The 16,720-nt window shown below is 56.2% G+C and overlaps 2 protein-coding genes and 1 long non-coding RNA gene across 5 annotated transcripts in view; 2 read left to right on the top strand and 1 right to left on the bottom strand.

The window, feature by feature from the left end:
- Positions 1–4,002: 4,002 nt before the first annotated feature.
- Positions 4,003–5,391, top strand: LOC133263755 (exendin-3-like). Its single transcript, XM_061443631.1, has 3 exons — positions 4,003–4,103; positions 5,060–5,212; positions 5,319–5,391. The coding sequence occupies exons 1-3, from the start codon at positions 4,003–4,005 to the stop codon at positions 5,389–5,391; spliced, it is 327 nt and encodes a 108-aa protein (XP_061299615.1).
- Positions 5,392–6,856: 1,465 nt separating this feature from the next.
- On the top strand, positions 6,857–7,543 carry LOC133263763 (uncharacterized). The gene is made up of 3 exons (XR_009741530.1): positions 6,857–6,928; positions 7,013–7,154; positions 7,324–7,543. It is a non-coding gene; the product is annotated as an uncharacterized LOC133263763 (long non-coding RNA).
- Positions 7,544–13,085: 5,542 nt separating this feature from the next.
- Positions 13,086–16,720, bottom strand: part of ATF7 (activating transcription factor 7) — a 230,292-nt gene continuing 226,657 nt past the window's right edge. For all 3 annotated transcript variants that reach the window (XM_061443635.1, XM_061443636.1, XM_061443637.1), the window contains 2 exons: positions 16,544–16,652; positions 13,086–13,345 (listed from right to left, as the gene is read on the bottom strand). In XM_061443635.1, coding sequence (XP_061299619.1) covers positions 13,128–13,345; positions 16,544–16,652 — 327 coding nt within the window. In that variant the 3' untranslated portion in view covers positions 13,086–13,127. The remainder of the gene's footprint in view (positions 13,346–16,543; positions 16,653–16,720) is intronic.

The raw sequence follows: 16,720 nt of genomic DNA, 5'->3' as shown, positions 1-16,720 counted from the left end.
AGCTCTTTTCCAGCCTGGTTGATGCTCGTGGCTCCTCTCTGACAGAGGAAGGCCGCCACCTGCTGTCCATGCACACAGAAAACGGGACAAAATGGGACGAACTGAGCCAAAATCCGGCTTCTCCCGCACATCAGGTTGTCCAGAGAGGGTGGTGGATGCCCCATCCCTGGACACAATCCAGGCCGGGTTGGATGCGGTTCTGAGCAACCTCATCGAATTGAAGATGCCCCTGCTCCTTGCAAGGAGATTGGACCGGCAGGTTTTGAAGGTCCGATCCAACCCAAGCTGTTCCATGATCCTATGATCTTATAAGAGAGATTCATGCCCCCATGGTGCGGTCCTTTAGGGTGGCAGAGCCACCAGCAAGCCAACCGGGTGGAAAGGGAAGGACCACAGAGGGCGCTTGGAACCAGGAGCCCAGCATCAGTGGGGGGAGCTCCTGCAGGACCCTTCTATAACCCACCCCGCTCGGTGCTGGCTGAGCTGAGCACTGCGGGGTCCTCCGTGGGGCCGGGGAGAGGCGGGGTGGGGGGGGACGGGACCCCATCACAACCAGAGTCAGCGTGAGCTCCTTGGGTGCCATTCAGAAACCTCTCTGGGAGTGATGGGTGCAAGAACCTCTCTGGGAGTGATGGGTGCAAGAACCTCTATGGGAGTGATGGGTGCAAGAACTTCTATGGGAGTGATGGGTGCAAGAACCTCTCTGGGAGTGATGGGTGCAAGAACCTCTATGGGAGTGATGGGTGCAAGAACCTCTCTGGGAGTGATGGGTGCAAGAACCTCTATGGGAGTGATGGGTGCAAGAACCTCTCTGGGAGTGATGGGTGCAAGAACCTCTATGGGAGTGATGGGTGCAAGAACCTCTCTGGGAGTGATGGATGCAAGAACCTCTATGGGAGTGATGGGTGCAAGAACCTCTCTGGGAGTGATGGGTGCAAGAACCTCTCTGGGAGTGATGGGTGCAAGAACCTCTATGGGAGTGATGGGTGCAAGAACCTCTCTGGGAGTGATGGGTGCAAGAACCTCTATGGGAGTGATGGGTGCAAGAACCTCTCTGGGAGTGATGGGTGCAAGAACCTCTCTGGGAGTGATGGGTGCAAGAACCTCCATGGGAGTGATGGGTGCAAGAACCTCTCTGGGAGTGATGGGTGCGAGCGCTCCCGGAAGGCTGAGCTCATTAATCCCCGCTGATGACAGGCTCCGTGCTGAGGCCACCGCTGGCCCTCATTAGGAGGCTCCTCCAGATGAGCCCCTGCTGAGCACCAGCCCCGTGCTGACGGTGATGGGAGCTGCAGGGAGCTCTTCCGTAGCGCAGTAATTACCCAGCCCCGGGCAGAAAGGTCCCGGGGGCAGAGCACAGAGAGGAGCCGGAGCCTTCATCTCCTCCAGGGCTCGTGTTGGATGCAGGGGAAGCGGGGTCCCGCTTGCCTCTGTCCATTGACAGGGTGACACAGGGCACCTTTAGTCCCCTGAGCGCTGGACCGCGGGCGGTCCACAGCCAAGAGCTCCAAACTGCCCCCGTCAGAGAGAGGCAGGAGCAGCCCTCAGAGGTTCAGGGAGCTCCTGCAGCTTCAGGGAGCTGAGGGCTCCGCTCCACTGCCAGCGATGGAGCAGCCAAACCTTCCCCGTTCAACCCATCCCAGCGCCCCAGCACCCTCACACTAAGGAGCTTCCTCATCTCCAACCTGAACTCCCCCTGTTCCACTCTGAACCCATCACCCCCTGTCCCATCGCCCCAGTCCCTGATGCAGGTCCCTCTCCAGCATCCTTGTACCCCCCTCCAGGCACTGGAAGCTGCTCTGAGCTCCCCACGCAGCTTCTCTGCTCCAGCCCCAATGCTCTCAGCCTGGCTCCTATGGGAGCTGCTCCAGCCCCTGAGCATCCTCATGGCCTCCTCTGGCCTTGCTCCACCACCTCCAAGTCCTTCTTATGCTGAGGACCCCAGCACCGCACCCAGTGCTGCAAGTGGGGTCTCACTGAGCAGAGCAGAGGGGCAGGATCACATCCATGACCGGCTGCTCACGCTCCTTTTCCTGGTGCGCAGCCAGCACCAGATGATGCTGAGCAGCCCCAGTTTCACCTCTGGCCTTGGGGGACAAACCCAGGCTTGGATCCAAGGGTGTCCATGCATCTGAGCTGGGTTTTACCCTGCAGGAAGCAGCAGCATCCTGGTACCCAAACGCTTCTTTGACACCTTTACTCCTGCTTTATTCCTCTGTGTGTTTTAACTCAACCCAGAGCGGGGTGAAAGGGCAGAGAAATCAGCTCTCCCTGCAGGACCTATGGTGGCCAAGTCACCTGGAAGGAGGAAACCCACAGGTCCTTTGGGCCAACAAGGACCCAGCAACAGCGAAAGCCCCATCCCCTGCTGCACGCATCAGCTGCAGACGTGGCAACGGCCTTGCCTGCAGCAGCCCCACTTCGAGACTGCTCTAATGATGCCGAGTGACCCGTGCAGCACCGACCAGGAGCAGCAGTGACCTCCCCGTCAGCTTGCAGCATCCTCCTAACAAGCTTAAAAGCGCTGGGAAGGGGAAGAGCAGCGCCAGAACCTGCTGCAAGGAGGGACGGGCGATCCGGCTTGGAGGGCAGCGGGGCTGGGCAAAGGTAGGAGCCTTTTCCCCCCTTCTTTCCCACCAGTTTGGGGATTAAACCCTTTTCCTCCCTTCTTTCCCACCAATTTTGGGATTAAACCCTTTTCCTCCTTTCTTTCCCACCAGTTTGGGGATTAAACCCTTTTCCTCCTTTCTTTCCCACCAGTTTGGGGATTAAACCCTTTTCCTCCTTTATTTCCCACCAATTTTGGGATTAAACCCTTTTCCTCCTTTCTTTCCCATCAGTTTGGGGATTAAACCCTTTTCCTCCTTTCTTTCCCATCAGTTTGGGGATTAAACCCTTTTCCTCCTTTCTTTCCCACCAATTTTGGGATTAAACCCTTTTCCTCCCTTCTTTCCCACCAATTTGGGGATTAAACCCTTTTCCTCCCTTCTTTCCCACCAGTTTGGGGATTAACCCCTTTTCCTCCCTTCTTTCCCACCAATTTGGGGATTAAACCCTTTTCCTCCCTTCTTTCCCACCAGTTTGGGGATTAAACCCTTTTCCTCCTTTCTTTCCCATCAGTTTGGGGATTAAACCCTTTTCCTCCTTTCTTTCACACCAGTTTGGGGATTAAACCCTTTTCCTCCTTTCTTTCACACCAGTTTGGGGATTAAACCCTTTTCCTCTCTTCTTTCCCACCTCTAGTGGAAGAAATCAACCCCGAGTCATGCAAGCGGTTGGTGACGGGCATCCCAAAGTCTGGTTATCAGGAATTAAGGGCTGGAATTTTACTCCTCCTGACTGGCTAGGGCTCCTAGATAGAAATAGTGCTCCTGGATAGAAATAGGGCTCCTGGATGGATGCAGTGCTCCTGGATAGAAATAGGGCTCCTGGATGGATGCAGTGCTCCTGGATAGAAATAGGGCTCCTGGATGGATGCAGTGCTCCTGGATAGAAATAGGGCTCCTGGGTGGATGCAGTGCTCCTGGATAGAAATAGGGCTCCTGGATGGATGCAGTGCTCCTGGATAGAAATAGGGCTCCTGGATGGATGCAGTGCTCCTGGATAGAAATAGGGCTCCTGGGTGGATGCAGTGCTCCTGGATAGAAATAGGGCTCCTGGATGGATGCAGTGCTCCTGGATAGAAATAGGGCTCCTGGATGGATGCAGTACTCCTACACAGAGACTGTGATGAGGTTTCTTGCAATGAATTCTACCTTTAGATTGGCCAAACCCCTCCTTGGGGCTCTGCGCCTGCTCCTAAGCAATGGCAGAGGTGCAATGGGGAACTGTGAGGCTGCACTTCCCATTGCACCCATCCACACCCTGCCAGGACCCCCAGGCTGGATCTGTCCCATGCCACGCTGCAGGGCTGGGGGGGGGTTTGGGGGGGCAGTGGTGATGGTTTTCTCTGTCGTGACATGGATGCCTCTCTCGTGACTTTTGCCTTCTCCAGCAGGACCAATGCAGGTCGTGCGGTGGCTGAACCTCAGCGGGCTGGTGTTGGCCGTGCTGATCCCCACAGGGTGGCCGATGGGCACCAAGGACCTGGAGGACACATCCAGGTAGGGAACGTTGGTGGAGCTGCTCCAGGAGATGCTGCCATGGGCAGGGGCTGTTGGAGCAGCTCAGCCGTTGCTGTCGCTGCCTCACTGCTGCAGCGTTCCTGTTCTCATTGCTCCAGGCAGGATCCTTCCTGGCTCTCTCCCAGCCCATGCAGGGACATTGCCATGTCCAATCCCCTGGAATTCTTGGATGTGTCAGACCAGTGATGGGATGCAGTGGGACATAAAGCTTTGGGCAGGATGCATTGGGAAGGATGCATTGGGAAGGATGCATTGGGAAGGATGCTTGGGCAGGATGCTTGGGCAGGATGCATTGGGAAGGATGCATTGGGAAGGATGCTTGGGCAGGATGCTTGGGCAGGATGCATTGGGAAGGATGCATTGGGAAGGATGCTTGGGCAGGATGCATTGGGAAGGATGCATTGGGAAGGATGCTTGGGCAGGATGCTTTGGGCAGGATGCTTGGGCAGGATGCATTGGGAAGGATGCTTTGGGCAGGATGCTTGGGCAGGATGCATTGGGAAGGATGCATTGGGAAGGATGCTTTGGGCAGGATGCTGAGCTTCACTCCATGGGGAGGAAAATCCATTGGGAACCCTCTGCCGGAGTGAATTTGGGATAGGAGGGACCCCAATATCATCTCTCCATCCTGGAGGGGTTGATAGGAGCCTCGGGCATCACCACACTCCTTCCCAGGAGCAGCAGATTGGAGGCACAAACCCACCGCAGCCAAGCAAGACACAGGGCAAATAATATGGGATGAGATTTCCCACCTAATGTCAGGAATAAACCTGGCCAGGCTGGGCTGACCCCCTTGGGAAATGGGTTTTATGGATTCTTAGGGCTTTCCTGGGGGATGCTCCACACGGTCAATGCCCGAGAGGATTCTGTGCCCGGAAGGGTGCAGGATGGCACCGTGTGCATTAAAGCCACGTTGTCTGCCCCATCCCGAGCAGATGGAGCTCATCCGAGCCACAGAGTGCCCAGACCTTGGCGTCCAACAGGAAGCGGCACTCGGAAGGAACCTTCACCAGCGACTTCACCCGTTACCTGGACCAGATGAAGGCCAAGGACTTCGTGCACTGGCTCATCAACACCAAGCGGTTCAGGTGGGAAGGGAGCACCAACGACCCAGCACGGCTCCATGAGCCCCATCCCAAGGGAAAACCCCGCTTTGGGATGGTTTATCCCCACCTTTCCTCTCCTGTTTGGCAGCTCCACAAAGAGGTACCTAAAGGAGGAGCCGCGCAGCATCCCCTTCCCCGCTGCGTCCCCACTGCTGGTGTAAGTCATCCCCAACAGCCAAGGCTCAAAATGAGTAATTGGAAAACTCATGGGGATTCCCTGCCATTCATTTGTAATAGGATGAAGGAAATGAAGCTGGATGGGGTGGGGGGATTCAGTCACTTCCAATGGGAAGAGGTTGGTTTGTTCTCCCCATGCTTTCCTTCTGGTGTTCTGCACCTCACTTCAGCACCTCAGCCTAGTGGAAGGTGTCCCTGCCCAGGGGAGGGGGTTGGAACTGGATCTTGAGGTCCTTTCCAAGCCAAACCATCCCATGATTCTATGATGACCGTGGTGGGATCAGCGTTTATGGGGTGTATTATCATGGCTCGGTCTTGCTGAAGCAAAGTGGTCGCTCCTTTGCCAACGCATTAAATCCCTGTTGCTGTTCCAAAGCTCCAACTCTGATTTCAGGGGGAGTTGAAGCCGTTCCGTGTCGGTTTGGGTTTGATTTTTAAGGTACAATTAAATGGCAAACCCAGGCGTCAGCTTTCCAGCACCATCAGCATGGGGATGTTGGACCCTCCATGGCCGGCAGCCGTTGGATGCTCCAAGGGAAGGATCCATCCATCACACGCAGCCGCCTTCACCCATCCGGGCTTTCCCAGCCTCCTCCTCCTGAACCTGCTCCCTTCCCTTCAGACCCACAGTTCTCCACTTCCTTTTCCCTAAAGTGTAATAAAACCTTCCCTAAATCCTGCTGCTCATTCCTGATGTCTCCAACCTTCCTGAGCATCCCATGGGGATCCCACGGCCACTGGTCCTGGGGGATATCAAAGCATCAGCCTCCGCCCCCAGCTTGGTTCCAGTGCCTTGTTTTTCCCTCAATTCCTGGAGTTTTAAGGAAAAGGACAATTGGGATGCACATGCTGAGCCCAGACCTGTGCCAATGGGATTTAGGACTAAACCCCCCCCCCAATATGAAGGGTAACTGGGATCCCTTTGGATTTAATTTGTATTGAATTCTAATGGATGATCCAATGGATGATGCTCTGATGGGGGATTTCTACCCTGTGCCAGAACCTTCATCCCACCTGGTCCCATTCCGGATCCCCTTGCACACATCCCTACTCTGTCTGAGGTGCCTTGTGTGACATTGCCACCCCCTGCCCCCTTCGGCAAGGAGCCCACTGCGATTCCTGGCAGAAAACAAGGTTAAAAAATATAAAAATACATGAAATAAACGTTTAAAAATTAAAATTAAAATAAGAAATGAAGAGCCCCCCCCCCCATTTTAAAGCCCAAACCAACGAACAATCACTGTTGAGGGGGTGGCATCGGTTTATTGGGGGACGGATGACGATGGACGGACTCAGCGGACGGGGGCTCAGCGGCGGCGGCCGAAGCGCTGCGGCGTCGCCATGGTCCAGAAGGGGGCGGCCGGAGGGTCCCAACTGCGAGGGCTGAGCTGGGGCTGGACCCCCACCCTGTGATGGGGCAGACGCATGGACTGGGTAGGATGGAGGTAGGGAGAAGGGGATACAGGGACAGAGGGACCGAAGGGGACAGAGGGATGCAAGAGGGTGGACAAGAGCAGACTGGTACAGAGGGACAGAGACAGAGGGACAGAAGGGGACAGGGGGATGCAAGAGGATGGACAAAAGCAGACTGGTACATGGGGACAGGGACAGAGGGACCGAAGGGGACAGAGGGATGCAAGAGGGTGGACAGATGGACAAGAACAGGCTGGTACATGGGGACAGGGACAGAGGGACCGAAGGGGACAGAGGGATGCAAGAGGATGGACAGATGGACAAGAACAGGCTGGTACATGGGGACAGAGACAGAGGGACCGAAGGGGACAGAGGGATGCAAGAGGATGGACAGATGGACAAGAACGGGCTGGTACATGGGGACAGAGACAGAGGGCCGAAGGGGACAGAGGGATGCAAGAGGGTGGACAGATGGACAAGAACGGACTGGTACAGTGGGACAGGGACAGAGGGACCGAAGGGGACAGAGGGATGCAAGAGGGTGGACAGATGGACAAGAACAGGTACAGTGGGGACAGGCGGACAGAAGGGGGTGGAACAGATGGAAGCAGACTGAGGGACACGGCCATGGGACATCCACAGACAGACGGACCCTAACGGGGACCCGGCACCATCCAGGCCACTTCCTTGTCCCGCTCTGGGTGCCCCCCCAAACTCCCGGCTCCCCCCTAAACCCTCCCGGCCCCCCCTCGGGTCCCGCTCACCTCTGCGGCTGGACGGGGGGTCCGGGGCTGCGGCCGGGCCGCTGCAGAGACCGGAGCATCGCGCCCAGGAGGGCTGCGGGAAGCGGCGGCCCCGGTGAGACGGCGGCGGCGGCCTGCGGGGAGGGGTCGGACGGGGAGGTCGGGAGGGGAGGGGGGAGGTTACGGCAGCGCCGGACCCAAAGGGTTCCACCGCCCCCCCCCCGCAACAGAAGATCCCGTCCTCAGCCCCCTCCCCACCCCCTGACGGCGCTCACCGGGGCCAGGTCGGGGTCCATGGGGCAGGAGCGGGGCGCGCACAGGGCCCCCCCCAGCAGCAGCAGCAGCAGCAGCATCCGCCCGTCCATCGCCCCCACCGCCCGCTGCCGTCGCCGCCTCTTATTATAACCGGGCCGGAGCAGGGGGTCCCGGGGGAAAAGGCCGGGGGTTAAATCAATCCCGGCCCCCCCGCCCCTAATGGAACCCATTTACGAGCCGCGACGGCCCCCGGGGATGGACGGATACGGACGGGTGATGAGCGGATGATGACAAATGGACCGGGGCCCCTCCGCATCCCCCGCCTGGGACCTTCAACCGGCACTACCGGGGCTGCTCGGACCGAGAGACCCCCCCCAAATCCCGGGATCCTCTCCTCAGAGCGGGACTCCCCAAAGTCAGGACCCCCCCTCGCTGATCCCAATCCCCGACCAGGGACCCCGAGACAGGGACCCTGCCCCTGCACCCCCCCAACCATCCCGGTCCCCTCTCGGTCCCCCCTTCTTCTCCACCGCGGCTCATCTCCGCCACCGTGTGGCCGCGCTGCGCTATTGCAGCCCCGACGGGACACACAGATCGCGTGTTTCTCGCGCTCCCTTTGCCCCAAAACAAGCGGAAATCGCCCCAAATCTGCCCGTGGGTGCCCCGGACCACCGTGAGTCCCGTCCGTCCCCCCCCCCCCCAGGCAGGTTCACCGGCTGCCACCCCGCGGTACCCCAAGTTATGGCTGGATGGTATCACAACCCCACGGTGCCCCCAAGGAGGACTGAGAGCATCACCCAAGCAGGTGACAGCCCTGTATCCCCCAGACGGGTGCCCCCCCGCACCCAGGTCACCTCCCCTGAAGCAAAGGGCAGCAGGCGCCGGCTCCTGGGTAATATTTAATGTTATATTTGCAGCATAAATAAAAGGCACGTTACATGTTTGGTACGAGACGTGTCCCCCCCGTGTGTCCCCGTGTCCCCAGGGGGCTGTGAGGACCCGCTCACAGGGTGGGGGGGCACCGCGGCAAGGGGGTTACAGCTGGAACAACCATAAGGAGCTGCGCATCCGCTTGGGAAGTTGCTTATACGTCTATATAGGGCTGTATATACTCAATAGATACGTGGGGTTTCATAGATACTACACCCTCGGGGGGGGGGGGGGGGGGTCCTTTTTCTTGGCTTCTCCCATGGAAGCTCGGCAAAGGAAGCAGCGGGGGGGGGGCAAAGGGACACCCCAGACCTTCCTCCCCCCTCCCCAGGGACCCTCGTGTCCCTTTGTCACCTCCTGGGCTTGTTTCAGGGCATGGAAGTTGGGGGGGGGGAACCAGAGCGAAACGGGTCCATGAAGTCCAACACTGACTGCATCTGCTGAGTCATCACAATCCAGAACCAAGGAGGAAAAGGGGCACCGATCCCAAAATCTCCCTAATCCCGACGGAAGGAGCATTCCCAGGGTTCAGCTGGGGAATGACCACACTGGGATGTGGGGCTCAGCCATTTCTATTCACCAGGACAATGAATCCCAGTGGCTGGTGCCACCCTTGGGGGGTCTCCCTACCTCCCCATCACCACCAGAACATGGGCTTCAAACTCCTGGCGGAGCCCCAGGGTCACATCAAATGGGCCACAGAGGAGGGATGGATGGTGCTGGGTGAACCTAAGCTAAGGCAAAGAGCAGGGCCTGGGGTGCTCCATCCCTTGGGAGCATGTGAAGAGCAGGAGGAATCACCCTGAAGCACAAAGCAAGAGGCCAGTGGGGCTTCCTGCCCTGAACGCCTTCAAGCAAGAGCTGAACCAGGAGGAGAGGAAAACGCCTTCACCCTCTCCCATCACCATGGGTCCAGGGGGAGCCTGCACCACCAAACTGGTTGGAAAGGCCACCTTACACCCAAAACCACCCCCAAAGCCAAAACCTGCCCTCTCCACCTACAGCCTGGAGAAGGAACCTCACAGAGACGTGATGAGGAAGGAGAGGATGATGCAGGGCAAGAACCCAGCAGCCCTTTGGCTCTTTGGAGCTGCTGGAAGTGCTCGGAGCCCATCGGCTCCCTGAGATCAGCACAGGCATGATCCAGGAGAGGAGAACACAGTAGAGAGCCTGGAAAGAGGCACCCAAGGGTGCCCATCCCACTGGGAAAGCAACAGCCACCAGTGACATTCAGCTCCTGAGGTTTGGGTCTGGCTCAGCATCAGCTTCTGCGACCACAACAAGGATGAACCTCACCCCATGTGCTCCAAAGTAGCATTTATGGCTTGGGAAGCCCATCCATCACACTGGGATGGGATCAGACGGTTCCAACCAGTTGCTGGCTGGGGGGAGATGCGTTAGCAAAGGGTCACGCTGGGCTTTTGGTTGCCTTCCCCACTGCGGGGATGCTGTTGGCAAGACCCCAACCCTGCTCAGGGACCTGCTCCCACAGCAGTGATTCAGGTATCGGATGCTTTGGGGTTAAAACACCCCCAAAAAGGACACAGAAAGCTGGAACCCTGTCGATGAAAGGAAGGAAACTATCAAGGTTTGGTCGACACTTGTTCCCTGCCCAGGTGTGGAGCTTTACAATGGTGTTTCCATGGATGTGGGGGTTTTCCAAGGCACTAAGCAGGGGAGCACAGAGGGACAGGGGAGCACCGACGGCATCGGGAGCACAGGGGGACAGGGGGAAGAGCCACTCTCTGAGTCCCCATTCATCACCAGCACTGTCTGAGATCTCTGCTCTCCCACCACAGGAAACGGGGTCACTTTTAGTCCCTAAAGGCAACATTAAGGGCCGGGGAAGCTGCTGCACTCGACGCCAGCGCTGCCCTGTGCGGCCCTGTCCCCATCTGCTGCCCCTTCCCTAACCACCCCCTCACCTCTGCCTCATCCAACCGGCCCCAACACCACGAAGCAAACAAGGCACCAGCGGCAGGATGAGCCCCAAGCCCAATTCCTGCTTCTTCCCTGCCTTCCATCACCCTTATCCCTGGCCAGACGGGGTTTTCCTGCCGAGCCTAGGAGGAGCTGGTGAGCTGCGGTGGGACCCAGAGCACTGCACACCAAAGAACAGGGATTCAAGGAAGCAAATATGTTTAGAACACATTTTTGTCATTCCTGCTATTGCCAGGGAAATAAAGGCGCTTGTTCCACCCCCCTTGAAGCAAACTGGGCACATCCCAAGACCAAAGCAGGTTATAGATGGGGTTTTCTGCTGCTCCCTGTCACAGCTCCACAACCCGCATCCACCAGCAGCCCCAAGAGAGGATCCAGAGCCAGGCTGGATCTTCTGTGTCCTGCAAAACCTTTCGATCCTGCCCATCCCAAACAGCTCCTGAGCCCTGGCCTGGCAGAAACCTCTTTCTGCCCAGGTCTCAGGGTGCTAAGACATCCAGAACCCCCACTGCAGCAACGCAACAACGCTGGGATAGGAAGAGCTGAAATATCGGGGCGCAGACTCTGCAGAAGCAGCTTTCCAGAAACAAAAAGAGGGTCCAGGGGAGGCCTGTGAAGGATCTGAACCGGGAATGAGAACTGCCAAGGCCGGAAGTGACCCCGATTCGACACGAGACAACTCTGGAAGCAAGAGGAGCCAAAGGAGCGCGAGAGCAGCATCAAGCAACCAAACCCAGACCCGCCGTGGCCAACACTGCCAAGGTGAGGAGAACCTGAAGAAGAGGGAAGAAGGGGCAGGGAGACAGATCCCATCGATGAGAAACACCAATGGCCGAGCTGCCCCCATCCCCAACGGGATCTGGTTTCTTGCTCAGACCACGCTTTGGGTTTTGCTGTCCCTGGGAACCTTCCAAGTGTGGAGAAGCCAAACGCAATCACTTTGACCACCAACTTGGCTCAAAAGTGGCGAGTGCAACCTGAGGTGGGCGAGAGCTCAGGTGAGGAGGGACCTCCCGAGGAGGAGGAGAGGAAGACCAAGGCCTGCTGCGGCTCCATGGACTTTGGTGAGGTTCCTTCCACGAGCCCGAGCGCACGGAGCACCCCTTCCCGCTTCCAAACGCCCGATTCCAGTCGCTTGCTGCCTCGGGAAGCGCAACACAGACACACACACACACACACACACACTCCCCCACCCCAAAACCAACCCGATTCCAAGCATCTTTCAACATCCAGGCTGGGGTTTTAACCCAGCCCATGAAACTGGAAGCTCTGCTCTTCCTTTGCTCCAGCTGGGAAGCGACAGATGCTCCGTCACCAAGAGCGGAAGAGAATCGTGAAGAAGAGGTAAAAGCCCAGGCAAACAGAAACACTGCATCGTGCTCCCTCCCTTGGAACAGGCAACTGATTCATGAGTTAAGGCCACCATCGTTAAGGTCATGGAGTTTACATGTAGAGGAGATGATCCTTGGAAATGGAGGGATTTCTCTGTAGTGGAGTTGGGAGCAGATGATGAATTCTGGGACTTGGCTTATCCCTGCCTGCTGGGACGGCTCATCCTTGCGTGCACCTCCCAGAGCACCTTTGCACCGGTCCCAGCGGGCACAGAGCAGCACCAATTCCTGTAGGGAAGACTGAGAGCAGCCCCTCTGCTGCTAAACCAGCCGGTACCTTTACTCCAGCAACCACAGCATCCCAGTACGAGAGCATCCATGAACGTCTGCAGCTCCCGGGGCGGCACAAGCGACCGGGAACACGCGTGTGTGTCCCCAGCCCCGTGTCCCCCCTCTCCCAATCACTGGGCACAAACTGATTTATGGCAATTCCATTCCCAACGTGTCCAAAAACCTGTTGCTGGCATCTTGGGAGGGAGCGTGCGAGGAACCAAACCTCGATCCCTTTAACCTCAGAGCTCAGGGAGGCTTCTTGTGCGAAGGTGCAATGTTTCAGGTAGCGAGAGCAGAGGGGGGAGCAGATGCCTGGAAGCAGCATGCTGTTAAAAATAAAATACATTGACAGCACGACTAAATGTCACAGCCTCCCAAGAGCTGTTTTCCTTTGCTGGGAGTGAGGAGGAGGAGGGAGAAAGGGGAGACTTGGAAGAGTGAAAAGCGCCAAGGGGATGCACTGAGCATGGAGGTTTAGTGTTAATGTGAGACCTGAAAGCGAACCTTTCAAGGTGCTTTTCCAAGTGAGCTCTGCGTGTTGACAGGTTGCCAACCCCGAGAGGTGAGGCCATCCCCGTGGGGACAGGCGGTGGCCGGGCAGGGTCTGTACAGGCTGTGCAGCGTGAGAAGCGCCACGGCTGCCCTCCGCTCGCTTGCAAAGACTCAAAAGAAGGCAAGAAATACAAATCCTCCTCATCTCCCCCGAGGCGGCAGGGCCACGGGTGCGCTCGGTGTCGGCGGGGAGCTCCGTGTCACACGCCCCAGGCTGGGACATCATCTGCCAGCAGACTGGGACTGTGGGGCCATGATGACGTGTGACGGGACCGGCAGGCTCAGTTCTGTCCTTTGACTCGCCATCTGCGTCAGCACCGAGGTGGCAACGGCTTCTGCTGCCGAGCGCACGCTGAGCCCGTTGGGAGAGCCCGTCACGGAGCTGTGCTGGATCACGGGAGCAGGGGAGCCCGTGGGCTCCGAGCTCTCCTTTGGGCTTTCTGCTTGGCCAGACAAGGAGAAAGGGATGGAAGGAAAAGAGGAGAAAATCAGGTTACAGAGACGGTGAGCGTGTTGCCGCCGGGTGGTAGCGGCAAGGCGGTGGGATGGGAGATCGCTCCTGCTTCAAAGCGTGTGCAGAAATCAGTCAGGGATTTACTCAACGCTCACCTTTCACTGAATCAGAGGACCACGGAATGCTTTGGGTTGGAAGGGACCTTAAAGCTCCTCCAGCTCCAACCCCTGCCACGGGCAGAGACACCTTCCGCTAGAGCAGGGTGCTCCAAGCCCCATCTAAACCTGGCCTTGAAATTCCCAGCCTGGAGCAGAGAGGCCGATCCCTGCAGGAATCCCAGCTCCTCCCACCAAGCCGGGCCCCTCCTCAAGCAGCTGTTTGGCAAAAGCAAGGGAGGGCTGGAAATAAAACTGATTAGAGTTGGGACATAACGACCCGGCGGGTCCTGCTGGCCCCATCCCTTGGTGAACCACCAGCAAATCTTCCTGAACTGAGGCCAGGAAGGCATAAAGCTGCACACCAAGGACAAGCAGACCCTGCATAACCTTTAGTGTAATAAATCTGTTTCCTCATTAGAAGAAATGAACTTTCCTACATGTTGTTTCCTGGCATGGTACTTGGTTCAAGGCCATTTAGCCCAGAGACTCAATAGCTCCTTCAGAGGCTTTGCCATCTGTTGGTGAGCACACGGGTAAACGTGCACTGAAACCCTTCTGTAAAGCAGGGCTTTTTTGGGCCGTTTTTAATAGAAATTACCTGGTTTGCTCTTTATTGTCCTCTAGAACATTAAAATCAATTAGAGCCCATCACAAACTGTTTCCTTGCTCCATTTCTTTGCCTAACCTGAAGCAGTTGAAGGGACGGGAGGCAGAGAGCTTCTCCTGCGCTCCATTCCGAGTGATGTGGATCGGTGTGCCACCACTCTGGATTCCCTCCCACAAACAGCCCCTTGTGCCCCTGTGCAGAGCTTCAAACACAAAGGGTAATTTGTGACCTATCAAATGCCAAGGCGAGAGCGATCAGACCTCTCTCTTTAGGGGTATACACTCATTACCCACACATGTCAGGAGGAAATTCCCTCCTGTGCACTTGGCTAGATGAATTACAGGTAAGATGCGGTCACCTTCCTTTAAAAGAGCAAAATAATGGCATGAGGTGGGATACTTCTTCCACGTCAAGATGGTAAATCCCATGACACGGGGGGGCGGGGAAAGAAAGTCAAAGAAGAGGTTTACAACCTTATTGTGAACTGGGAAACGCTCTTTAGGGCTCGGATTTCTACTGGGTGCTTGAATGAGTCATGGAATGGGTTGGGTTAGAAGGGACCTTAAGGCTCATCCAGCTCCAGCCCCTGCCACAGGCAGGGACGCCTTCCACTAGAGCAGCTTGCTCCAAGCCCCTGTGTCCAACCTGGCCTTGAGCACTGCCAGAATACTGGACCCCTTTCCCAAGTGGGTTTTACCTGCTGGAACCTTGGCTCGGCCTTCACCAGCCAAGCAGACACCTGAAAACTGACTCAGTGATGAGGGAAGGTCGAGCAGAGCAAGAGAAGAGTTTGGCATCCCCCAAAAGCAGATTTACAAGGTATTACAAATAAAACAACCCAACTGTACATGAGGCAGCTGTAATTCCATCGAGGGAATCTGGCATTTTTGTTTAAGGACCTGTTTAGTCACAAATCTCACTAATAAAAAAGGCAGCCGGGGATGGGGGGGGTGAATTTCCTTTTTATTATTCAGATGTGTGATGGATTCCTATTATTGGAGTAGACAGACTGTGAGGAATAATAATAGGAACTGTAAACTTGGGGAGTTAACAGGAAAAATCATGTTGCCTCTCTGCATTATACACCTGCCTGCAAGGGCTGGGGGACAGCGAGGAGCTTCACGACCACATTACTCAAGCTCTGAGTCACTGTAATGAGGGAAAATAAACTGGCTGTGCCCCTGTACAACACGTATGTGTGCCTCACTGCACAGGAGAGTGCTTCAGAGAGCCAGGAGGTGGGAATGGGGAGGCAGTCGGGAAGGACAGTGCTGGCTTTCCTGGCTTTTGTTGTCTCCTCCTTCCTTTTCCTCTCTCCATCCATCCCTGCATTAATCCAGGCAACGCTAGGGGACCCCAGCATCCTCCCAAAGCCTTTCTGCAAAGCCCCCAGTGTGGGATTGTTATTGCAGAGATGACATAAGAATCCAGACATAATGTTTAGCTCCCGGGTTGATTATAATGAAATAGGCAGCAATATAAAAAATGAAAGAAAGAAAAGAAGATAAAAAGAGGCTTCTTACCCCCAAACCTCAGCTAATTTGATGGGAATTGCAGAGAAGGAGATCTAGAGCCCCATGATGTCATCTACAGAGTCTGGCCTTTTCTGACTCTGGCTTTGCTTTCAGAGCAGCAATAGTTTTTCACTTCAAAGAGGATATCAAGTGCTTGGCAAGCTGCCTGGGAGTGGGTGGAGAGACGCTGGCCTACACTCCAGGGAGAAGCAGTCTTCCAGTGCCTAAAAGGGCTACAAGAAACCTGGAGAGGGGCTTTGGACAAAGGCCTGTAGGGACAGGACAAGGGAATGGCTTTAACCTGCCCCAGGGGAGACTGAGATGAGCTCTTAGGCAGAAGCTCTTCCCTGTGAGGGTGCTGAGGTGCTGGCACAGGGTGCCCAGAGAAGCTGTGGCTGCCCCATCCCTGGCAGTGTTCAAGGCCAGGTTGGACACAGGGGCTTGGAGCAAGCTGCTCTAGTGGAAGGGGTCCCTGCCCATGGCAGGGGGTTGGAACTGGATGTGCTTTAAGGTCCCTTCCAACCCAAACCATGTTGTGATTCTATCTAGGATCTTTGTCAAGTATCCCGCAGTAGAGAGATGGGAAGGAGATGAGCTACCTCCTTCCCACAGTGCTTTCACACCACTGTGGCCCTTTCTGCCTGGTTGCAAGATGCTATAAACCAGGTTAACCTGGTGGAAATTCGAAGCTCCAGCATGGGGTGGCTCCTCCTTAATAGTGAGGCTTTAAAGGCCATAAGAGCAGAAAACACAGGACCAAGGTCTATCCTGTCCTGCCACCCACCGCAGCTGGAAGGTGATGGAGCAGAGACTAAGATGAAAACTCCCTTCCTTTGTGTGCTACACATTTCATCTGTTTAGACCTACTTAAAAGGCAGTAAGGACCAGCAAAAGCCACCACTCACCAAGATAGCCCTGTGTCTTCTTCTGTAGTGCAGTGACGGGGCAGTCCTTGTGAGCCAGCAGGAGCTGCTTGAGTTGAGCAACTTCGTTCCTCAGTAGCGTAACTTCATTCTGGGATGGGAAAACAAACACACACGTGTGCATCACTCATGCTCTTGGCAACAGCCTCTAGCAGGACA

This window comes from Pezoporus flaviventris, unplaced genomic scaffold (assembly GCF_033815535.1).
Source record: "Pezoporus flaviventris isolate CSIRO_AGI_PZ_B2104156 unplaced genomic scaffold, CSIRO_AGI_Pfla_v1 ptg000455l, whole genome shotgun sequence".
Classification (NCBI taxonomy): domain Eukaryota; kingdom Metazoa; phylum Chordata; class Aves; order Psittaciformes; family Psittacidae; genus Pezoporus; species Pezoporus flaviventris.
The sequence above is the reverse complement of the archived record's forward strand: the minus strand, read 5'-3'. Positions and strand labels throughout refer to the sequence as shown.

Coding starts and splice junctions, on each gene's coding strand:
- LOC133263755 (XM_061443631.1), top strand. CDS start 4,003: ATGCAGGTCGTGCGGTGGCTGAACCTCAGCGGGCTGGTGTTGGCCGTG. Junction 4,104..5,059: donor GACCTGGAGGACACATCCAG/GTAGGGAACGTT, acceptor CATCCCGAGCAG/ATGGAGCTCATCCGAGCCAC. Junction 5,213..5,318: donor ATCAACACCAAGCGGTTCAG/GTGGGAAGGGAG, acceptor CCTGTTTGGCAG/CTCCACAAAGAGGTACCTAA.